This window comes from Carex rostrata, chromosome 35 (assembly GCF_964058835.1).
Source record: "Carex rostrata chromosome 35, lpCarRost1.2, whole genome shotgun sequence".
NCBI lineage: Eukaryota > Viridiplantae > Streptophyta > Magnoliopsida > Poales > Cyperaceae > Carex > Carex rostrata.
The window spans coordinates 2,878,178-2,897,280 of record NC_135952.1 but is presented as its reverse complement, the minus strand read 5'-3'; the positions used below and the strand labels follow the sequence as shown (position 1 = coordinate 2,897,280).

Sequence of the window (19,103 nt, the reverse complement as noted above, 5' to 3'; positions counted from 1 at the left end):
TATTCTAAAAGAAAAGCAGGATCCTGCTTTTAGAGAGAGAAAGAAAAAAGAGAGGATGAGCGAGAGAGAAAAGGAGGAAAGCAGGAAGCTGCTATTTTATAAAGAATAAAACGGATTTGAATCCTGCAAAGTAACATAGCTCACTTGTATTATATATTTAAGAATTTTTATAATCACTATATGTTAAAACTAATGAACGAATCTTACAAAATGTCAAAGTCGTTCTGTTTCATAGAAGAAACACAAATACAAAGTCATTTCAAACATCTATTATACTCATTACAATAAAAAGAGAAGGCAAAGAAAATTTGAAGTCAAGTCAAATAATATGCAACAGGGATATAACAGCGTACATGTATATTAACAAAATAAAATGTATATGCGCCATTAAGCATTCTTTTTCACCATGTGAAGTAGAGAGATCGATAATTGTCTCACCTTCCCTCTTGAATGATCGAATCCAACAACACCTCTGACAAATGTGGCCATGAAATGTCAGCATGCACACCTCTGCTTGTAGAGCGTTGCCGCCAATCAATTAGGTAACTTGGTCTAGAACTAACTTTGCTAACTTCCAAATGGCTAGTCAGAATTGACACAACACGGGACATGGATGGGCGTTGCAGAAGAGATTCCTGGGTGCACAATAGAGAGATGCCTATCAGCCTCAAAGCTTGATCCTCATCATATGAAGCCAGTTTCGGGTCCAATAACTCAATTGCGCGATTTTGTTCATATAAGCTCCAAGCCTGGGGATAGAATGTTACCTTTTTCATATTGTTAAAAATCTCAGATTTCACCACTGTTACTATTATGTCAGTACTGGAACCATACTATATATTTATGTTTTTATGTGTTTTTGGTTTGAACTCCGGACAGGTTGGTACAAAGCTAGGTTGTAAACATGTCAGTATGTGCCGGGTCAGGGCAGGGATTGTCCGAGACAAGTTTGGCATTATATTATTTATAGTTTATGAAAAGATAGAATTAGAAATGTGTAGTACCCATTCAAAGAGATATATTTGATCCGAATCAAGTTTTGGGTTTGAAATTGAGCGACCTGTTACAACTTCTAAGGCAACCACACCAAATGCAAACACATCTGTCTTTTCTGTTAATTGGCCTCTCATTGCATACTCTGGTGCAAGATAACCTCTGTATAATTTCAAAATAACAGGGAAAACAAAAATAAATATCATTACCTTCAATTAATAAAATTTCAAGGATCTTTATCATATTTACTGTTTGTTGCTCAACTAAAACATTTTATTGAATTGTGCTTGGAAAAAAAAAAAGGAAACAGAAGACAAAGGGACAAGACTCTTACAATGTACCGGCCACTCTTGTGCTGATATGGGTTTTCTTGTCATCAAAAAACTTGGCCAATCCAAAATCCGATATTTTGGGGTTCAGATCACCATCTATTAGTATATTGCTTGCTTTAATATCTCTATGAACAATTCTCACACTTGATTCCTCGTGCAGATATGCTAGGCCTCTTGCAACACCAAGACATATCTCGAAGCGGGTTGCCCAATCAAGGCACAAAGTATGATTCCCTGAAATCAAAATAAGAAAAATATTATGAACATTTCTCATTGATAAATAGAGTACAATAAATGGATACAAAGCTGAGGCACAATTAGATAATTGAAGGTCAGCAGAGGTAAAATTGGGCTAAGAGGTTTATCGAATAATTGAAAATTTGGATAGAAATGAGGGGTAATAACTAATCTGGGGCCAATTTAGGCGTGCAGGGAGTGGCTAATCCCCCATCATAAATAAAAATTAACAATTTTGTCCTTTATAATTTTTGCAAGTGCTAACTAAAATAGCTTATTTAGGGTTCAGGAAGTGGCTAGCCCTCACAAAAAAGTAGTTATACTAAAATAGCATATTTAGTTCCTAAAATCTTAATTTTTTAGTTCTGTTCCTGAAAATATTGGAGGAGAAATTGGATTAAACGAAGTTATTTACAATACTGAGTTTGGGGTGCACGCTCACACCTAGTGGTAGTTAAGGACAATTAGATCGGGCATATATAATTGTGATATTAATTTTGAGTGTCAACTAATGGATGGAATTTATAGAAGCCTTAATTGCACACCAAAGAGGGGTTTGTCAAGACTTCCATTCTCCAAGTATTCATACACCAAAAGAGGAGTGTTTCCTTCAATGCAACAACCGTACAATTTAACCAAGTTTTTATGTTGCACAGCTGATATGGTGGCTATTTCTGTCAAGAATTCTCGCTTTCCTTGGCGTGACGTAACTGCTAATTGCTTCACTGCCACAATCCGGCCATCAGACAATTTTCCCTACAAAAAGAAATAGAAATGATAGACAGAATAAATAATAAGATTCCCCAATTTTCTCACAAGTACAAAACAAATTTGTATAAAGAAAAAGGATAAATACCTTATAAACAGGGCCATATCCGCCTTCTCCAAGAATATTACTAGCATTAAATGCTTCCGTAGCAGTTCTAAGCTCAGCATAACTAAAGACATCTCGTCGATCAACTATCCCCAATAAATCTGACCGGATGAAAGAAAAGGGAACTAAAAGTATAATGAAGTAAAATAAAGCCCCACCGAACAATCCCACATCCATACCATCTAGTTGAATAATTCAAATGAAAATGTATATAGTAATGTACCTTTGTCTATATCTGACATCTTCTTCTTGTGTCTCCAATATAACATTGCAAGTAGTGCTATTAACCCTAAAATTGTGACTGCTACTACAACTCCTACAATGAGACCTGCTTTGCTCTTACTCGAACCTGGTTCAGCATTTGAGAACATAGGCGTTAAGTCTGAATGATAAATAATTGGAAACGAGATCACAAATTGTTTTAGTATTGCTTTGCCAGTTGAAAGGATCATATAGGTGCATTCAAACCAGAGAGAGAGAGAGTGAGAGGGGGGGAGGCGTACCGAAAGGAGAAACACTAATAGCTGAGATGATAGGGCCATAATTGTCGATAGAGCCATAACTGTATTGAGTTGGTATGCAACAAGTGCCTTTTCCAGCCCAAAAGAGATGTATCTCAATGAAGTTATTTGTTACTGGTACAGTGTACTTTCTCACGACTGCTACAAAGGATCTTCCACCAGCATTTTTCCTTATATCAAAGTCCTTTTCTTTTAAAGCTCCCTACAACAATTAGTTAAAAATCGTGCAAAAATCATTGGTTAAAAGTATGTAAACATCTTTTACCTATTGTCAACACAGGAATATCTTCCAGAATAACCAAAAGTTTTGTTCTGAATGACTTAGCCAGAATTAATGCACGCCCATACTGGTACGTATTAATTAGTCTTGATACTGGTACAAACAAGGCTGCTGCTACAGGTTTTGTGATTCAAACTATAATTTGAGATAACAGTAAACACTTAAAATGCCAATTGAACAATAAACCTCCAACACACAGAAGTGAAACAATGATTGTAAATGTATGTTGCACTGGTAACAGGAGGTGGGTACTATCATGATGATGGCTGCATTTTCTGGAAGAAGACCTGCTGTCCACCTCCCTCTAACCATTTTTGTTGTTGTTGTTTAGCTGCTATCACAAAATTTCTTTAGCAGTATGTTACCATACAGGTAAGCAGGTATCAAGTATAAACTAGTACCAGGTGATACAGTAATGTTTGCAGAAAAAAATGATATTGCAGAAACCTGGATAAAGATGTCAAAAACCCTTCGCCCCATACTCTGCCAAGTAAATGGAGGTGGGTCTGGGTAGGTAATCTCAGAAAATTGGAGCTTAACAGTGTAGTTTCCATTTTGAAGTCCAAACCCATAATATCTCAAAGAAGAAGGTGACATTCGTGCATTCTGAAACAATCCAGAATCAGGTGTATTTTGAAATTGGGCGCCGTCCCTTGGAATTATTTTGTTGGAACTATCATACCCATCAATAAATGCACCCACGTTGCTCACCCCCCATTGGGTTTCATCTAGAAAAAAGAAGAAAAAAAATTGTATAAATGTCTATTTGTTTCAGTACATCTATAAATTTCTTTATGCATGACTGGTACATAATTAAAGGTGCCAACAGTCAAGAATGTTATTCCTACAATATAATTCAAATTATGACTTTACATTTCATATTAAGTATTTTGAGTTGTGCTTATGAGACATCTTAATTACAGCTGTACCTGATTCCTTAATTTACGTGTCCAAGCTGGAAACAGACTAATGGCAGCATATGGGTATGGAGCACATACCTGTAACATAGTAAGAAGCGGGAAGCAGGTTGACATTATCCGATTGGTACACTGTTCCATCTTGAGAGGTCAAGGACCTAGCTCCACAATTTATTGCAAAGGATGAATCTGTAATTTAGTTTTTGCTGTAAATAACTAAATATTTTACTTAGTTTCAAAGCATGCCTTGTTTGCCATTTTGGTCTGTAATTTTTAAAAGTATCATATTGATCTTTAAAAAATTTATTTTGCACCAAACAGGTCCTGCTATCAACAGTATAAAATTTAGATGAAAATTTGCATTATGAACTATACCATGATAATATTCAAAGTGAAGAAGATATATAAAAAAAAAAAAAAAATTTAACTATTTATGATAACATTTATGTCAATATTTTTGGGTTCCTCCTCATTTCAGCCCAATCGTTTGAACTAATTTTGGGTCAGTTTCAACATTTTTGTTAAGTCTAGGGTCTAGTTTGTAAAAGAGGGATATTAGAAGTCTATTTTTTTCAGCTCGAAAAGTCAAAAACAACTGTTACATTCAACTGCTACAATGGTAGTCACAACCGTCACAGCGGTTGTCACCAAAACACTAGATTTTTTCCCTCGGTATAAATAGAAACATTGGATATGTTTCTGGATGAGCTCCCAGCCGCCATACACTTCGAAAGTTCGTCTTTCTCTGCTGAAAAAGAGCCTCCATTGTTGTTTGTTCTTAGAACTTCAATACTTATTCAACAACCTCAAATTCACTCCACCAAACCTCAATAATCTTGATTAGAATTAGAGTGCTTTGTGAGAAATCTCTTGTTTATTCAAACACCAAAGCCTTGAGTGCTCGCTTCTTGTATTAGAGCCTTTAGTGCTCGCATGATCGCATCTAGGGCTATGTGACTTCCCAGACAGGGGCGAACGCAGAATTTCTGCTAGGGAGGGGCAAGAATCGGGTTTAAATAGCTTATCGGGTTCAAATTCATTACTAATCAGGTACTTAAAAATATATATTCTAATTTACTTCTCTAAATTTATCCTAATTCAAAGAATTCAAGTAAATTAGATTTTTAATTGAATACACCATAAATTGATACCAAATACCAATATAAATAAAAGAGAAATGTTATAGTACCCCAGACCATCAAACCCGAATCAGTCCCCAACTAGTTCAACCGAAAAAAGTTTCTAATTTTGTCGAACCGTTATTTGAATGAATTTCCATTTAGAGTAACCCTTTCTTTCTCAGTTAACTCCTTTCTTTCTCAGTTAAATCTGATGAATAAATTACCTAATTCATACAATTGCAAAGTTGGAGCATTTGTCGTGGGGTATTTAGCAAAGAACGTAATTGACCAATGACCTCATTATTCAAAAGCTTCTTTCTTAATATTACGTCGAGCCAGGAGCGGAATTCAAATGAATTATTTTTGAAATTATATAGTCAGAGAGCAGAGCATAAAGAACTTGATCCTTTCAGAACCAGGAGCGGAGCATAAAGAATTTTATTCTTTCAGAGAGCACGAGAGTGATTTTTTTTTTTTTTCAGGCGATCAGAGAGTTCGACTTTGTTTTGAGAGCGGAGAGTCAAAGAGAAAGAGAGAGATTCTTAAGATTCGCCGGTTATAATTTTTTTAAACAGATTCAAAGAGATATGAAAGCAAATAAAGCAGACCCGTTATCATTGCAGAACAGTTTTCCAAGGAAGGCCCGTTAAAATTTAATATCTAAGTTTCAGTAAACAGTTTTGGGCTGTGCACAGGGGGGCAAAATTGATTCAGGCCCATAATTTCCACACAATTTCAAAATCCAGGGGGGGTGGCAACTGCCCTCCTTTGGGCCTTATTGGGTCCGCCCCTGTTCCCAGAGTTTGTAAGGGTCACCAGTTTCATCTTATACTCATTTCTCATTTGGTAAAGAAAGACACGCCATCTCAAAGATCACGGAGCCTGGGAGGCGTAGGCATATTAAATCGAATTATGTAAACATATCTCGTGTCAAGTGTCGCTTAACTCTTCTATTTATTTTTACGTACACTTGTTTATTCTTAAGTTTATTGATTCCACCAAGAACTACTTATGTACACACGAGATTTATATTTTATAGTTGAAGATCAAACCAAGAACTACTTACGTACCCCATATTCACCCCCCCCCCCCCCCCCCCCCCCACCCCTTAGGTGCCATTAGGGACAACATATATGTGTGCATAGTTTGTAAGTATAAAGACCTTGATGTTTTGTGTGAATGCGGTTTTGGTTGATTTTCAATCAATTTTCTTGCTGAATCTGGTGTTGAACTATATCTGTACCAATATTGGTACGAATCTGGTTTTCTACTGCAAACAAGGTGTTTGTGGTATTGTCTACGTGAACCAAATTACTGGTACAAAATTCCCATCAACTGGTTCTAGAGACATTTGTGTGTGACCAATACTAGAAGTTTCTAGTGGCACCATGATAAAATTGACCTCTACCAATTACTTAATTTGCAAACCCCGAATTGAGGATTTTTTATATTGCAAGAATGTATATAATTTGGTTGAGGGAGATAGCAAGAAACCAGCAACTGCAACTAATGATGATTGGAACATCAGCAACCGAAATACTGTAGGTCTGATACGACAATGAATTAATTATGTGTTTCATCACATGTTTGCAGAGATCAATGCACACACATTATGGACAAAACTTGAGAGTTTGTACGAAAGAAAAACAACCCAAAACAAAAGCCTTTTGAATAAAGCTTGTTAACATAAAGTACAAATAGGGGACCTTTGTGGCTGAACATTTGAGTCGGTTTTAGGATAGTATTAACTAGTTGATGTTGATAGTATTAACAAAGCCTTTCGAATAAAGCTTATTAATATGAAGTACAAAGAGGGGAACTTGGTGGCCGTTCATTTGAGTCGGTTTCAGGATAGTATTAACTGGTTGATGTTGAGAGTTATGTTTGAAAAGGACAATTTTTTAAAAGAAAAATTATGAAATCAATTAAAGACTTATATGTAAGATGTGTACTCTATATAAGCCTTAGGGTGAATTAACGAAATTATTTTTTTGAATTTATTTTTCCCAAAATTCAACTTGGTATCAGAGCCAAACCCTTCCATCACTGCACCCTTTTTTTTTTAATATCTTCGCAGAAGCTGCGAAGTCGTGAGAGGGAATCGAACTCTCGACCTTTGGGTACAACAACTCTAGGACATTTTCCATCACTGCACTCTTAGTGCAAGGAAAAAATGGGTGTTGCCAAAACTGCGCTATAGTAACTGGTTCATCGCCAAAACCCTAAAACCTCCCTTTTTAAAGTCCAGGGGATTCTTCCCCCCACAGCCTTGATGGATGGAGTGGCCTAGGCCTCATTAGAGGAGAAAGAGAGGCACATCTGCAGTAGGTTGTTGAGAAGAAGAACACGCATGTGGGGTAGTGAGGAAATTGAGGAGGGAGTTCACGACTTGTGTTACCGCAGCATGATAAACTCAGGTTGAGAGGATGGATAAATTCTTCGGGAAGTTAGATGAGGATGATGTGAAGGTGTTGTTGAATCTGATGACGCAGGTAGAGGCTTCAGTGTCGATGTCAGGAACACAACAACAACAGCCGCCGGGGATGTGATCAGTCTTGGTGACATCCAACCTGAGCCATAGTGAGACTTCCAAATGCTACAACTATGGTGAGGTGGGTCATTTGAGCCGGTTGTGCGCAAAACCTCCTAGGGAGAGAGGGGCTGGTGGACGAGGATAGCCTGGCGGTCATGGATGTGGCTGTGGTGGTCGATGAGGAGGCAGAGGTGCTTCATCTGGAGGGTATAGGGTCAATCTGACAATAGCAGAGGAGCATGAGGTCTTGGAGTTATTGAGGATGAGATTGGCTAGGGATGATAGCAAAAAGGCCACTGTTAAGGGAGCCTTGACACCATCTTCATCCAAATGTAACATTGCCACTTATGCCCACTTGGACACAAGTACTCATGCACATGCATTTGCATCCATACCCACCACAAGGGCATCAGAATGGATAGTATATTCTGGTGTATCTCGACATGTCACAGGAGCTCACCACTAGTTTCTCACCTACACTCACCTAACAGTTCCAGAAATCATTTAGACTGCAGATTGTACCACACAGACTATTGTAGGCAAAGGTACCATTAAGTATACCAAGTCCATGACCCTTTCTAATGTGTTGTGTGCTCCTTCATTTCTTATAAACATGCTATCCATTAGTATCATTATTCTTCAACTCAAATGCCTTGTTTCCTTGGATATTTCTAAGATGATCTTTTCAAAAGAAGGGGGCATGCTGGAGACTTGACTGACACATGGCATAGTGGGTTGTGGTACTTGGACAGAGAGGGGATGGACACACGCTGGCATTTATAGTGGATAGAGTAAAGGTAAGAGGACCAGGTAGGAGCGTGAATAAGCTACGTCTGAAGGTCAAAGCTGGAGGAGTGTGTACAGGTCCAATTTAGATAGGTGCTTAGGGGTTCTTTTTGTTTTTTGTTCTTAAGGATACGCATGTGTGTTATGAAGTGTGTTTTTTCCTTTTTGATGTTTCAGTTTCTGAGGTTGTGTGCATGTATATGTATATGTGTGGATGTCCAATTTAGATAGGTGCTTGGGGTATGTTTTTTTTTTTTTTTTTTTCTTAAGGATGCACATGTGTGTTATGATGTGTTTTTTATTTCTTTTTGATGTTTTTCTGAGGTAGTGTGGATGTATATGTGTGGAAGGTGCATCCTGTCTCGATGTAAGGACCCGTTTTATTTTATCTTAAATAATAAAAACTTGGCTGCCACTGCCAAGTCTTCTTTCAAGGGAGAGAGAGAGAGAGAGAGAGGGTTACAAATAGGAGAGCCCTTGTGACACGGAATATCTCGTTGAAGGCATTCTAAACCAGAAGGCAATGCACTGTATCATGAAAAAATGGCAAATATAAAGGAAACTGATGAGCAATAAATAAATTTCTGTATTAGAAATTAAGAGAGTTGATTATTCATATGGAATACTTCAAAAGGATAAACATACAAAACACCTGCTATTGGAGCCCTGTATGACAAAGTTGTTTGCCACCAAGTTCCTAAAAAAAAAAAAGTCAAGTTTTTTCATAAACAGTGTTGTATGACGTAACAAACGTTATATTGAGTTAATGGAATTTCTAATTATAGGACTCAATGTAAGTAATAGAATTCCTTGGGAAGATAAAATCTATAAAAATGAAGAAGACTTTTGAGATATAACATTACTTACAGAGAAAAATATACATTTTTATCGGTAACCCAAGAAGGAAAGGCTCCTGACAGCAGATTGTATGACAAATCTCTATGGAATAAAGACAAATGGGTAATCTTGAAACGATAGTACTATATCAATAATCTAAGAACTTCTGTTTCATGATAAAGGCAAAAGAAATAAAAGAAGAAAAAAAAAAGACAAACAAAAAAAAGCACATGTTGACGAGTAAAGTGCTTTTCTGAGATGGCAAGCTGCCACTAAGGCCATTGTTCCCAAGAAATCTGACTCAAAATACAATAGCATAAGAAATAAACATCAATAAAAGAATAAATCTATTTGAAGTTATTAAAATAAACAGGAAAAGGATTCCTCACAAGTAATTCAGAGAACTTAAACTGAAAAGAGACTGCGGCACCTCTCCTGTTATATTGTTGAAACTCAAATCTCTACAGGATGCATGAAAAGAAACATAAAATTAACTCAACAGCAGGCAAAAGCAGTAAAAATATAACATTCATTAGAAGATTAAACAAAATTGTTGAAATTCATACAATAATTGTAAACTTTTGAACATAGAGAAGTCTGTCGGGAGAGTATCTGATATCTTGCAATTCCTTAAGATTCTACAACAGTATAATGTAAACACCAATTAAATATACTGAAGGATCTGCATATCTAAAGAAATGAAATACTAAATGTAGCTTGGTTAAATTTAAAATAAAAGGCATACAAAAAGATCAACGATGTTAAGTTGCTAACAAAATCCAACTTAGATGAGCTAGTGTTGTCTGCTATGTCCCCAATCCTCCTTCACTCAAATACACACAAAAGCACACAAAATCAAATTTTGCAATTGTAAAATATTTATTAAAAGAAAAGGTAATGTTGAACAAAATTCGAACTAGCAGAAACTTACAAGCTGGTTAAATTCACAAGGTTCGAAAAACTAGATGGAATTGGCCCTTGAAAAGAATTTCCTTGAAATCGCCTGAAAATTTAATACTCATGGTTGTTGAAATGATCACAATGAAACACACAAATAGAAACTTTGTGAAATGATCCATTCGTTTGTTCCATCTTTCACTTATGGTCCGTAATTGTGTACATATAGAATCCATTTTAAGTTTCTTGTTTTTTGTTTTTGTTTTTTGTCAATCACATTAGACACTTTATGCTTGTTCCAGAACATCTAGGGTTCAGATTTTGTATGGTATACATTACTAAATTCTAGGAATTATTGACTCAAGTTCAGATTTCTATTTATGCCTCCGGTACCACAAATAACCTAATTATGTGTTCATCACCGAGACTATAGTATTTGCTTATATACATAAATATTACCCCATTTTTCCCAATAGGAGTAAGGTTCTTAAAATGGAGTTAAAAGTGCAATTTTACTCGGCCTGAAAATCAGATAACTTGGCAGAGTTAAACACTTTCAACTGAGTTTTGATGAAAAAAATCACATGGGTGCGAGGCTCAGGTGAAACTCGGATCGGACCTGACCGATACCTAGTTGACTCGGCCGAGTTTCCAAACCATGCTTTAATATACACGTATCTAACTTCTCACCCTCGCTACTTCACCTTTCAAATGTAATACCCGAAGGGTATTTTGGACCTTAATATCGACAGTACATTTAATAACTACATCTTACTTGCTAAACATCAATGCTTTAAATTAAAGTTATTTAACCCTTACTTCACTTTTAGTTCACTTGTCAAAAGGAAGGATGCTGAAGAGATCAAAGAGAGAGAGAGAGCATAATACTTTGGCACCGGTTGCCAAGATTTCTAGAGAGAGTGAGAGGAAGAGAGAGAGAGCAACTTGGCAGCCTCTGCTAAGATAAAGAGAGAGAGAGGGAGGGGTACTGAAAGGAGAAACTATGTGCGCAATGTCTATCAATGTAAATTACTCAAGAATCTCTTAATGCTGTCAGTTCCTTTGGACTGTACTTGGACTCCATTGCTCTGGAGGAGCCGGTGGACCTCTCTCAACAGACTGTGGTAGTGGCAACGGACAATCTTCCACACATCCTGCACAACGTCAAAATGGTGGCGGGGAGGCATATATGGAGTTTATTGTAGTATTGTACCCATCAATCCAATCAAATGGGTGCACTCGTCTATATATATACAAACCATCGGGCTTACCCACATTGCCGCCAAACTTCACTGGTCCAAGGCCACAATATTCACATACAACTTCAAGCGAGAAGGAGGTTCAAAGAGACGATGACGAGTTGACCCCACTGATTTGGAAGGCTCTTAGGGAGATCTGTAAGGGACAGGACCCCAAGACCCTGCCATCGGAACTAAGGGTGGCTCTAGCTGAACAACATGTCTAACATTGACTGATGTGCTCCTCTCTTTTATGGCAGAAGTGCAATGTAGTTTGAAATGTAATTAAAGATCGAGTCGAGATGTGATAAATGTTGTTTGAAGGAGAAAAAATGAACAATTATGATTTAGCATATATTAACCGTGTTCTGCCTTCTAATTTTTAAGAGAAGTTATGTTCTCATTCAAGCTGTTGAATCCTCAGGTGGTTGTCTTATATCATGGAAAAGAAACTATGTCCTTCAAACAAATAGAAGAGCAATTATGGGATGTCCTCAAGCCAAATTGCCAATCACATATCTTGGCATGCCATTATAGATGACAAAGACGCCATCCATTGATTGAAATATTGGGAAAAAAAACTGCAAGAGTAGAAATAAAAACTGATTTAGCGAGGGAGGAGATTGCAGTTGTTGAACTCAATCTTTTCTTTGATTCCTATCTACTATACAGCATGTTTTGTATCCTAAAATGGGCACTAAATAGGATGGACAAGATCCGAAGAGATTTTTGTGGGGTAAGAACAATGACACACGTACAGGTATATCTATCATCAATTGCAACACAGTCTATTTTCCCAAGCGATGGGGTGGCATGGAGGTCTCCAATCTTAAATTCTGAAACATTGATTTACTATTGAGAAGGTGGTGGCGACCCTACATGGAGCATACGACCCTATGGACAATGGTAGGAACTAGGTTGCGACGGATTTCACATTATGCACATGGTCCGAGTCTTTGGTCAGTGAGAGGTTCGTTCTTTTGCCAACAAATAAAAAAATAAAAACCAATATTTCATCAGAGCTGTTATTGGGTTATTGGTAATGATATATCAATTTCATTTTGGTTTAATTGGTGGCACAACATGCCTTTAAAAAGGGTTTTTTTATACATACGATATCCGACTATTGTCCTAAGTGATGTCACTCCTATTTTTGATGTACTAGCTTGCACCTCAACTAGGTTAAGATTCTAAATCAGTTTCACCAATGAAAGGGATAGCATGATATGGCATTGGGAAGCACAGGGCTCCTATAGCACAAAATCAATCTACAATGTATTGATAGGGGGAGGAAAAATTGGATGGCAGTTCAAGCACTTGTGGCGTTCTCTAAGGTGTTGCATACAGTAAAAATCTTTGCACTTGTCATGCTTACAGAAAAGTCTTAACCCATGATGAGCTACGTAAACGTGGAATTTAATGTGATATGAGATGTCAAATGTGCAACAATTGTCCAATAGAATCGGCACTACATCTTTTATGCTTATGCCAATTTGCGATTACAGTTTGGAGGGCATTGTACTCCCTCACATGCTACTGTATCATGACACCAAAACAACTAGTTTGGACTGGTTCTAGTGCAAGGGCTGGAATATAGCAGAGACTACAAAGGCAAGAGTGGATCTCTATATATGTTCCTATGAACATATGGAAACAGCACAAGACAGTGGTGTTTGGAGGCTTGTGGGTGCAACCAATATAGTTGTTATATATAGAATGAGGGGAGAAGAAAAATGAGGTTGAAGTACTGCTAGTCAGATGTAGCGTATACAACAAGCATTAAACAGGGTAAAGATATTCTGATATAGTGAGTAAGCATACTGCTAGGTACGTAGTGTGGTATAACACTGTAATCTTATTTTAGGTATGATGCTGGGGGGTGAGGGAATTTCTTGTAGAAGAATGCACCCAAAGTTGTTGTAATGTACTTCCTTTTATTAATAAATTTACTTGGCAGTACTTGCCAAAGTTTCAGAGAGAGAGAGAGAGACATACAGGTCTAGCAAACCTGTCCAGGTACCAATATAGTCAGGCATTTTACCAGTGAATGCATTGTCTGAGGCCCACCTGGCCATACGAAATAAATTATTAACTCATATTCAATAGAATTAAACATGAATTATAAGAAAAATACTTGAGGCAAATTACAGGATTTTCATGTTTATAAGATTGGATAGTGTTTCTGGTAATTCACCGCTGAGACCCGAACTATCAATATAACTGCAAAATAAGAAACTATATTGTTAGTTTGTTAGTTTTTTTTCAGTTTTTAAAATTATGATAAAGACAGTAAAAGAGATAAACAGTTCTTGAAGATTCGTCAAGTTCCCAAATTCATTAGGTATTGGCTCGCTGAAGTTGTTTGTTCCCATTCCCCTGCATTATAAAGTAACCGAACACCAAAAATTAGTTTTGAAGATCTATTACATTCTTGGAGTTCTAATAGGAATCAGGGAAGAGAGAACTTACAGCGATATGAGGTTTTGAAGATTTCCCAATTCCTTTGGAACTGGACCTGACAATGCATTGTTGCCAATAGACCTTATTTGTTTAATATCAATAGGAAGCTATATAATGTTAATATAAATGATTTAATATATTAAAATTTATATAATTTCAATTTATCATGGAAGATGTCATTACAAGTTTTGCAATCGAGTCAATTTCCCCAGGAATGCAGGTAAGGGACCCCATAGATAGTTTTGTGCCAAGTTCCTGAAACAATTAGTGAAACTGAAGTCTTACACAAATATAAAAAATATAGCTAAGAAAAATACACAATTAGAATAATGTATGACTATCTGGTATGCTTTTTGGCAATCTTCCAAGAAATATGCACATTTTTGGCTTCATAAAATGAAGTATAGTATCAAGCATTGGTTGAAAGTTTGAAGTAAAAACCCTCTTGGCTGCTTTTCACTCTATGAGTAAATTAAAAGAAAATAAATATTAGGTACACAAATCCGCCTTCACTCAAACACACAAAAAAGCACATAATCAAATTTTGCAATTGTAAAATATTTATTAAAAGAAAAAGTAACGTTCAACAAAATTCGAACTAGCAGAAACTTATAAGTTGGTTAAATTGACAAGGTTCGAAAAACTAGATGGAATTGGCCCATGAAAAGAATTTCCTTGAAGTCGCCTGAAAATTGAATACTCATGGTTGTTGAAATGATCACAATGAAACACACAGAAACTTTGTGACATGATCCCTTTGTTTGTTGCATCTTTCACTTATGGTCCGTAATTGTCCAGCCAATTTGGGTGAACTCTCAAAACTGCTTGGCTTGTACGGGTGACAACGAGCTGGTCAAATTTTCACTAATCTTGAGTGAAAATTCAAAACAGGGGGCATTTTAATTTACGTTTCTTGTTTTTTTTGTCAATCACATTAGACACTTTATGCCTGTTCTGGAACATCTATGGTTCAGATTTTGTCTGGTATACATTACTAAATTCTAGAAATTATTAACTCATGTTTCTATTTATGCTTTCGGTACCACACATAACCTAATTATGAGTTCATCACCGAGACACCGAGACTAGTATTTGCTTATATACATAAATATAACCCCAGTTTGCCCAACAGGAGTAAGGTTCTTAAAACGGAGTTAAAAGTGTGATTTTACTTCATCAGTAAAATGAAGGGAGCTTTGTAGGTGCTTTAATATACACGCGTATCTAACTTCTCACCCTCCTCACTACTTCACCTTGCTAACATAATACCCGAAGGGTATTTTGGACCTTAATATCGACAGTTAATTTAATTACTACATCTTACTTGCCAAATACCAATGCTTTAAATTAAAGTTGACCACTACACTTTTAGTTCACTTGTCAAATGGAAGGATAATGATGGCATACACAGAGAGATCAGAGAGAGAGAGAGAGCATAATACTTTGGCAGCTGCTGTCAAGATTTCAAAAGATAGAGAGAGAGAGAGAGAACTGGAAGACGACCGTCTCGCCGCAACTGACTCTAGCCAAACCATTAGCCCCCTACCAGACAACACCAACCTAGGCTCATGGGTGCAACCCATATAGTTGGTATATAGAATGAGGGGTGAAGAAAAATGAGGTTGAAGTACTGCTAGTTTCAGATGTAGCGGATGCAACAGGGATTAAACAGGGTAAAGATATTTTGATATAGCGAGTAAGTATACTGCTAGGTAGTGTGGTATAACACTGTAATCTTATTTTAGGTATGACGCTGGGGGGTGAGGGAATTTCTTGTAGAAGAATGCACCCAAAGTTGTTGTAATGTACCTCCTTTTATTAATAAATTAACTTGGTTGTCCTTGCCAAAGTTTCAGAGAGAGAAAGAGAGAGAGAGAGAGAGGCATACAGGTCTTGCAAACCTGTCCAGGTACCAATATAGTCAGGCATTTTACCAGTGAATGCATTGTCTGATGCCCACCTGGCCATACGAAATAAATTATTAACTCATATTTAATAGAATTAAACATGAATTATAAGAAAAAGACTTGAGAGAAATTACAGGATTTTCATGTTTATAAGATTGGATAGTGTTTCTGGTAATTCACCGCTGAGACCCGAACTATCAATATAACTGCAAAATAAGAAACTATATTGTTAGTTTGTTAGTTTTGTTTCAGTTTTTAAAATTATGATAAAGACAGTAAAAGAGATAAACAGTTCTTGAAGATTCGTCAAGTTCCCAAATTCATTAGGTATTGGCCCGCTGAAGTTGTTTGTTCCCATTCCCCTGCAATATAAAGTAACCGAACACCAAAAATTAGTTTTGAAGATCTATTACATTCTTGGAGTTCTAATAGGAATCAGGGAAGAGAAAACTTACAGCGATATGAGGTTTTGAAGATTTCCCAATTCCTTTGGAACTGGACCTGATAATTCATTGTTGCCAATAGACCTAATTTGTTTAATATCAATAGGAAGCTATATAATGTTAATATAAACGATTTAATATATTAAAATTTATATAATTTCAATTTATCATGGAAGATGACATTACAAGTTTTGCAATCGAGTCAATTTCCCCAGGAATGCAGGTAAGTGACCCGATAGATAGTTTTGTGCCAAGTTCCTGAAACAATTAGTGAAGCTTAAGTCTTACACAAGTATAAAAAAAATAGCGAAGAAAAATCACAATTAGAATAATCAACCGATTTAATATATTAAAACTTATATAATTTACTATTTATCAAGGAAGATGACATTTCATGTTTTGCATTCGAGTCATTTTCCCCATGAATGCAGGAAAGGGACCCGTTAGGTAGTTTTGTGCCAAGTTCATGAAACAATCAGTGAAGCTGAAGTCTTACACAAATATATTAAAAAAAAAATAGCTAAGAAAAATACACAACTAGAATAATTTATGACTATCTGGTATGCTCTTCGGTAATCTTCCAATAAATATGTACATTATTGACTCGATCACATGTTGTTATCAAGCTAACATTGGTTGATATATGGTTGAAAGTTGAAAATAGAAACCCTTTTGGTTGATTTTTACTATTTGAGGAAATTAAAAGAAAATAAATATTAGGTACAGAGACATGTTTCAGGATATAATTTGTGTTGTAAAGAATGAGACAATGGAAAACTAGAGGCTTGTCAGTGAAATTATTACAAGTAAGTAAGATAAGAAAGGTTTTGGAGCTCATCTGGTACAGTAAAACCGGAGATATACGAACCTATCCCATACACCTGCCTGGTTAAATTCAAAAAGCAAGCAAAAAAAAAGTAGAAGTTATAAAATAAACAAGTATCTAATGCATAAACAAAAGAATACATATAGAGAGAGAATGAGACTGTGGTATTGTGCAATGCGTAGAACTGTCCTTGCTATGAATTCATACCTTTATTTTTGAAGTTCAAACAATAGATCAAACTGCTCAGTATGATCTTCATATAAAAATATACGTGAAGAGTTGGAGACTAAATTTTTTATTTTTTTTTAAATCTTGATACTATATTTTAGATAGGTAGAAAATCATTATTTTCGAAAGGTCAAGTATCTTTAGGTCTGATGTTCTATCTATCTAAAAAATAACAAAAAAATTCTAAAAAATATAAAATGTGGTCTCCAAGTACATTTTATATGGAGATCATGTTGAGTGGTCCGAATCAGCTGTTTGAACTTTGACCCGACCGATATGCACATTACAAAGTACCATAGCCTCACTATATATATATATATAGAGAGAGAGAGAGAGAGATAGAGTGGCTAATATGCTTCCATAAGCACTTGGACCGAAGTGCTTACGCCCCATTTTCGATTTTTCAAAATCCAAACAGTCGATCCGAACCGTTCATCTTGTTCTCCATATTAATATCTGCTTGGAGACCAAATTTTACATTTTTTGGAATTTTTTTGCTATTTATTAAGCCACTTTGAAAATCGCTGATCCAACGGTGGCTTGCCAAACAGTAAAATCAGGGGTTCACCGTTGGATCAGCGATTTTCAAAGTGGCTTAATAAATAGCAAAAAAATTCCAAAAAATGTAAAATTTGGTCTCCAAGAAAATATTAATATGGAGAACAAGATGAACGGTTCGGATCGACTGTTTGGATTTTGAAAAATCGAAAATGGGGCGTAAGCACTTCGGTCCAAGTGCTTATGGAAGCATATTAGCCACTCTCTCTATATATATATATATGCTTGTGTTGCCATAAAATGATATAATTATGAGAGTACTATAAATCCTCTGTTTCAGACTGTCAATCAAATGCAATATTTTGTGTGATCAGTAAAAGCCATTTTAGATTGGTCTTTTAGATGGATATGAAAAGATCAAGCCTGACCAATGCTACCGGAAATAGGGCAGTCGGTGTATTGTTTAGGTTAATTTCCACATTGAAGGAATAGTAAAAATATATATATATATATATATATAAAATACAAAATTTCAATATATAAATCACGTTAACCGGTTTGATCTACTGTGTGCATTATAAAAATAAAGATTTGGAGATCTGTGCTTAAAAAAACATGTTAGCCTCAGTCAGATAAACTTACAACTTGACAATGTGACACGTTTTGTTGGAGTTGTAGGTGCAGTCACACTTGAATCCTGGGTTGAAATCATAGTTGTCGTCAAGGTCTGTGGAGTCTATAGCCCACCTGCTACACGGTTCGCCACTTATGTTCCAATAGAAATTATCACTCTGTTTCCACCTTCCTAAAATGGTATTCAATGCCACCACTGCACGAAAAAAAAATTGCATAATCGGGCGATGTTTCGCAAAGTTTCATCAGACTTCGAGTATTAACTTTTTTACATTAGAGCATGCCACATTATATTCCGAGTTTTTTATTATTAAAGGGAAAAAAATCAATGATGGATCCCTCATCTCCCCAAATCTCACTTCGTGGGACAGATGCTAGCTGCATGTAAACTATACCTAGGAGTGTTCAAACGGTTCGGTTTGTTCGGTTTTCAACTGAACTGAAAATTTTCAATTTAAATAAATAGGTTCGGTTTAATTTTTCAAAAACGACTAAACTGAACCAACCGAATCATATTGGGTCAAGTATGATTTATATTTTGT

At 36.1% G+C, this 19,103-nt stretch overlaps 1 protein-coding gene across 9 annotated transcripts; it reads right to left on the bottom strand.

Moving 5' to 3' along the window:
• Window positions 1–238: 238 nt before the first annotated feature.
• LOC144549488 (putative LRR receptor-like serine/threonine-protein kinase At1g56140) lies at window positions 239–18,622 on the bottom strand. 9 transcript variants are annotated; one of them, XM_078298233.1, is made up of 22 exons: window positions 18,571–18,622; window positions 16,563–16,634; window positions 16,224–16,295; window positions 16,068–16,139; window positions 15,915–15,986; window positions 10,363–10,434; window positions 10,177–10,254; window positions 9,998–10,069; window positions 9,821–9,892; window positions 9,662–9,727; window positions 9,462–9,533; window positions 9,247–9,291; window positions 9,058–9,122; window positions 4,236–4,343; window positions 3,685–3,965; window positions 2,940–3,159; window positions 2,660–2,818; window positions 2,419–2,561; window positions 2,108–2,318; window positions 1,328–1,559; window positions 1,005–1,155; window positions 239–749 (listed from the first exon to the last, which is right to left on the bottom strand). In XM_078298233.1, exons 3-22 carry the CDS (start codon window positions 16,289–16,291, stop codon window positions 435–437), a joined length of 2,574 nt encoding a protein of 857 aa, XP_078154359.1. In that variant the 5' UTR covers window positions 16,292–16,295; window positions 16,563–16,634; window positions 18,571–18,622; the 3' UTR covers window positions 239–434. The 9 variants fall into 9 exon arrangements, with proteins under 9 accessions (XP_078154359.1, XP_078154361.1, XP_078154358.1 ...); XM_078298235.1 differs by lacking the exons at window positions 15,915–15,986; window positions 16,068–16,139; window positions 16,224–16,295; window positions 16,563–16,634; window positions 18,571–18,622 and adding exons at window positions 13,562–13,633; window positions 13,715–13,786; window positions 13,871–13,942; window positions 14,210–14,281; window positions 17,181–17,227; XM_078298232.1 differs by lacking the exon at window positions 18,571–18,622 and adding an exon at window positions 16,389–16,460 and having other exon boundaries at window positions 16,563–16,626.
• Between the last annotated feature and the right edge of the window lie 481 nt (window positions 18,623–19,103).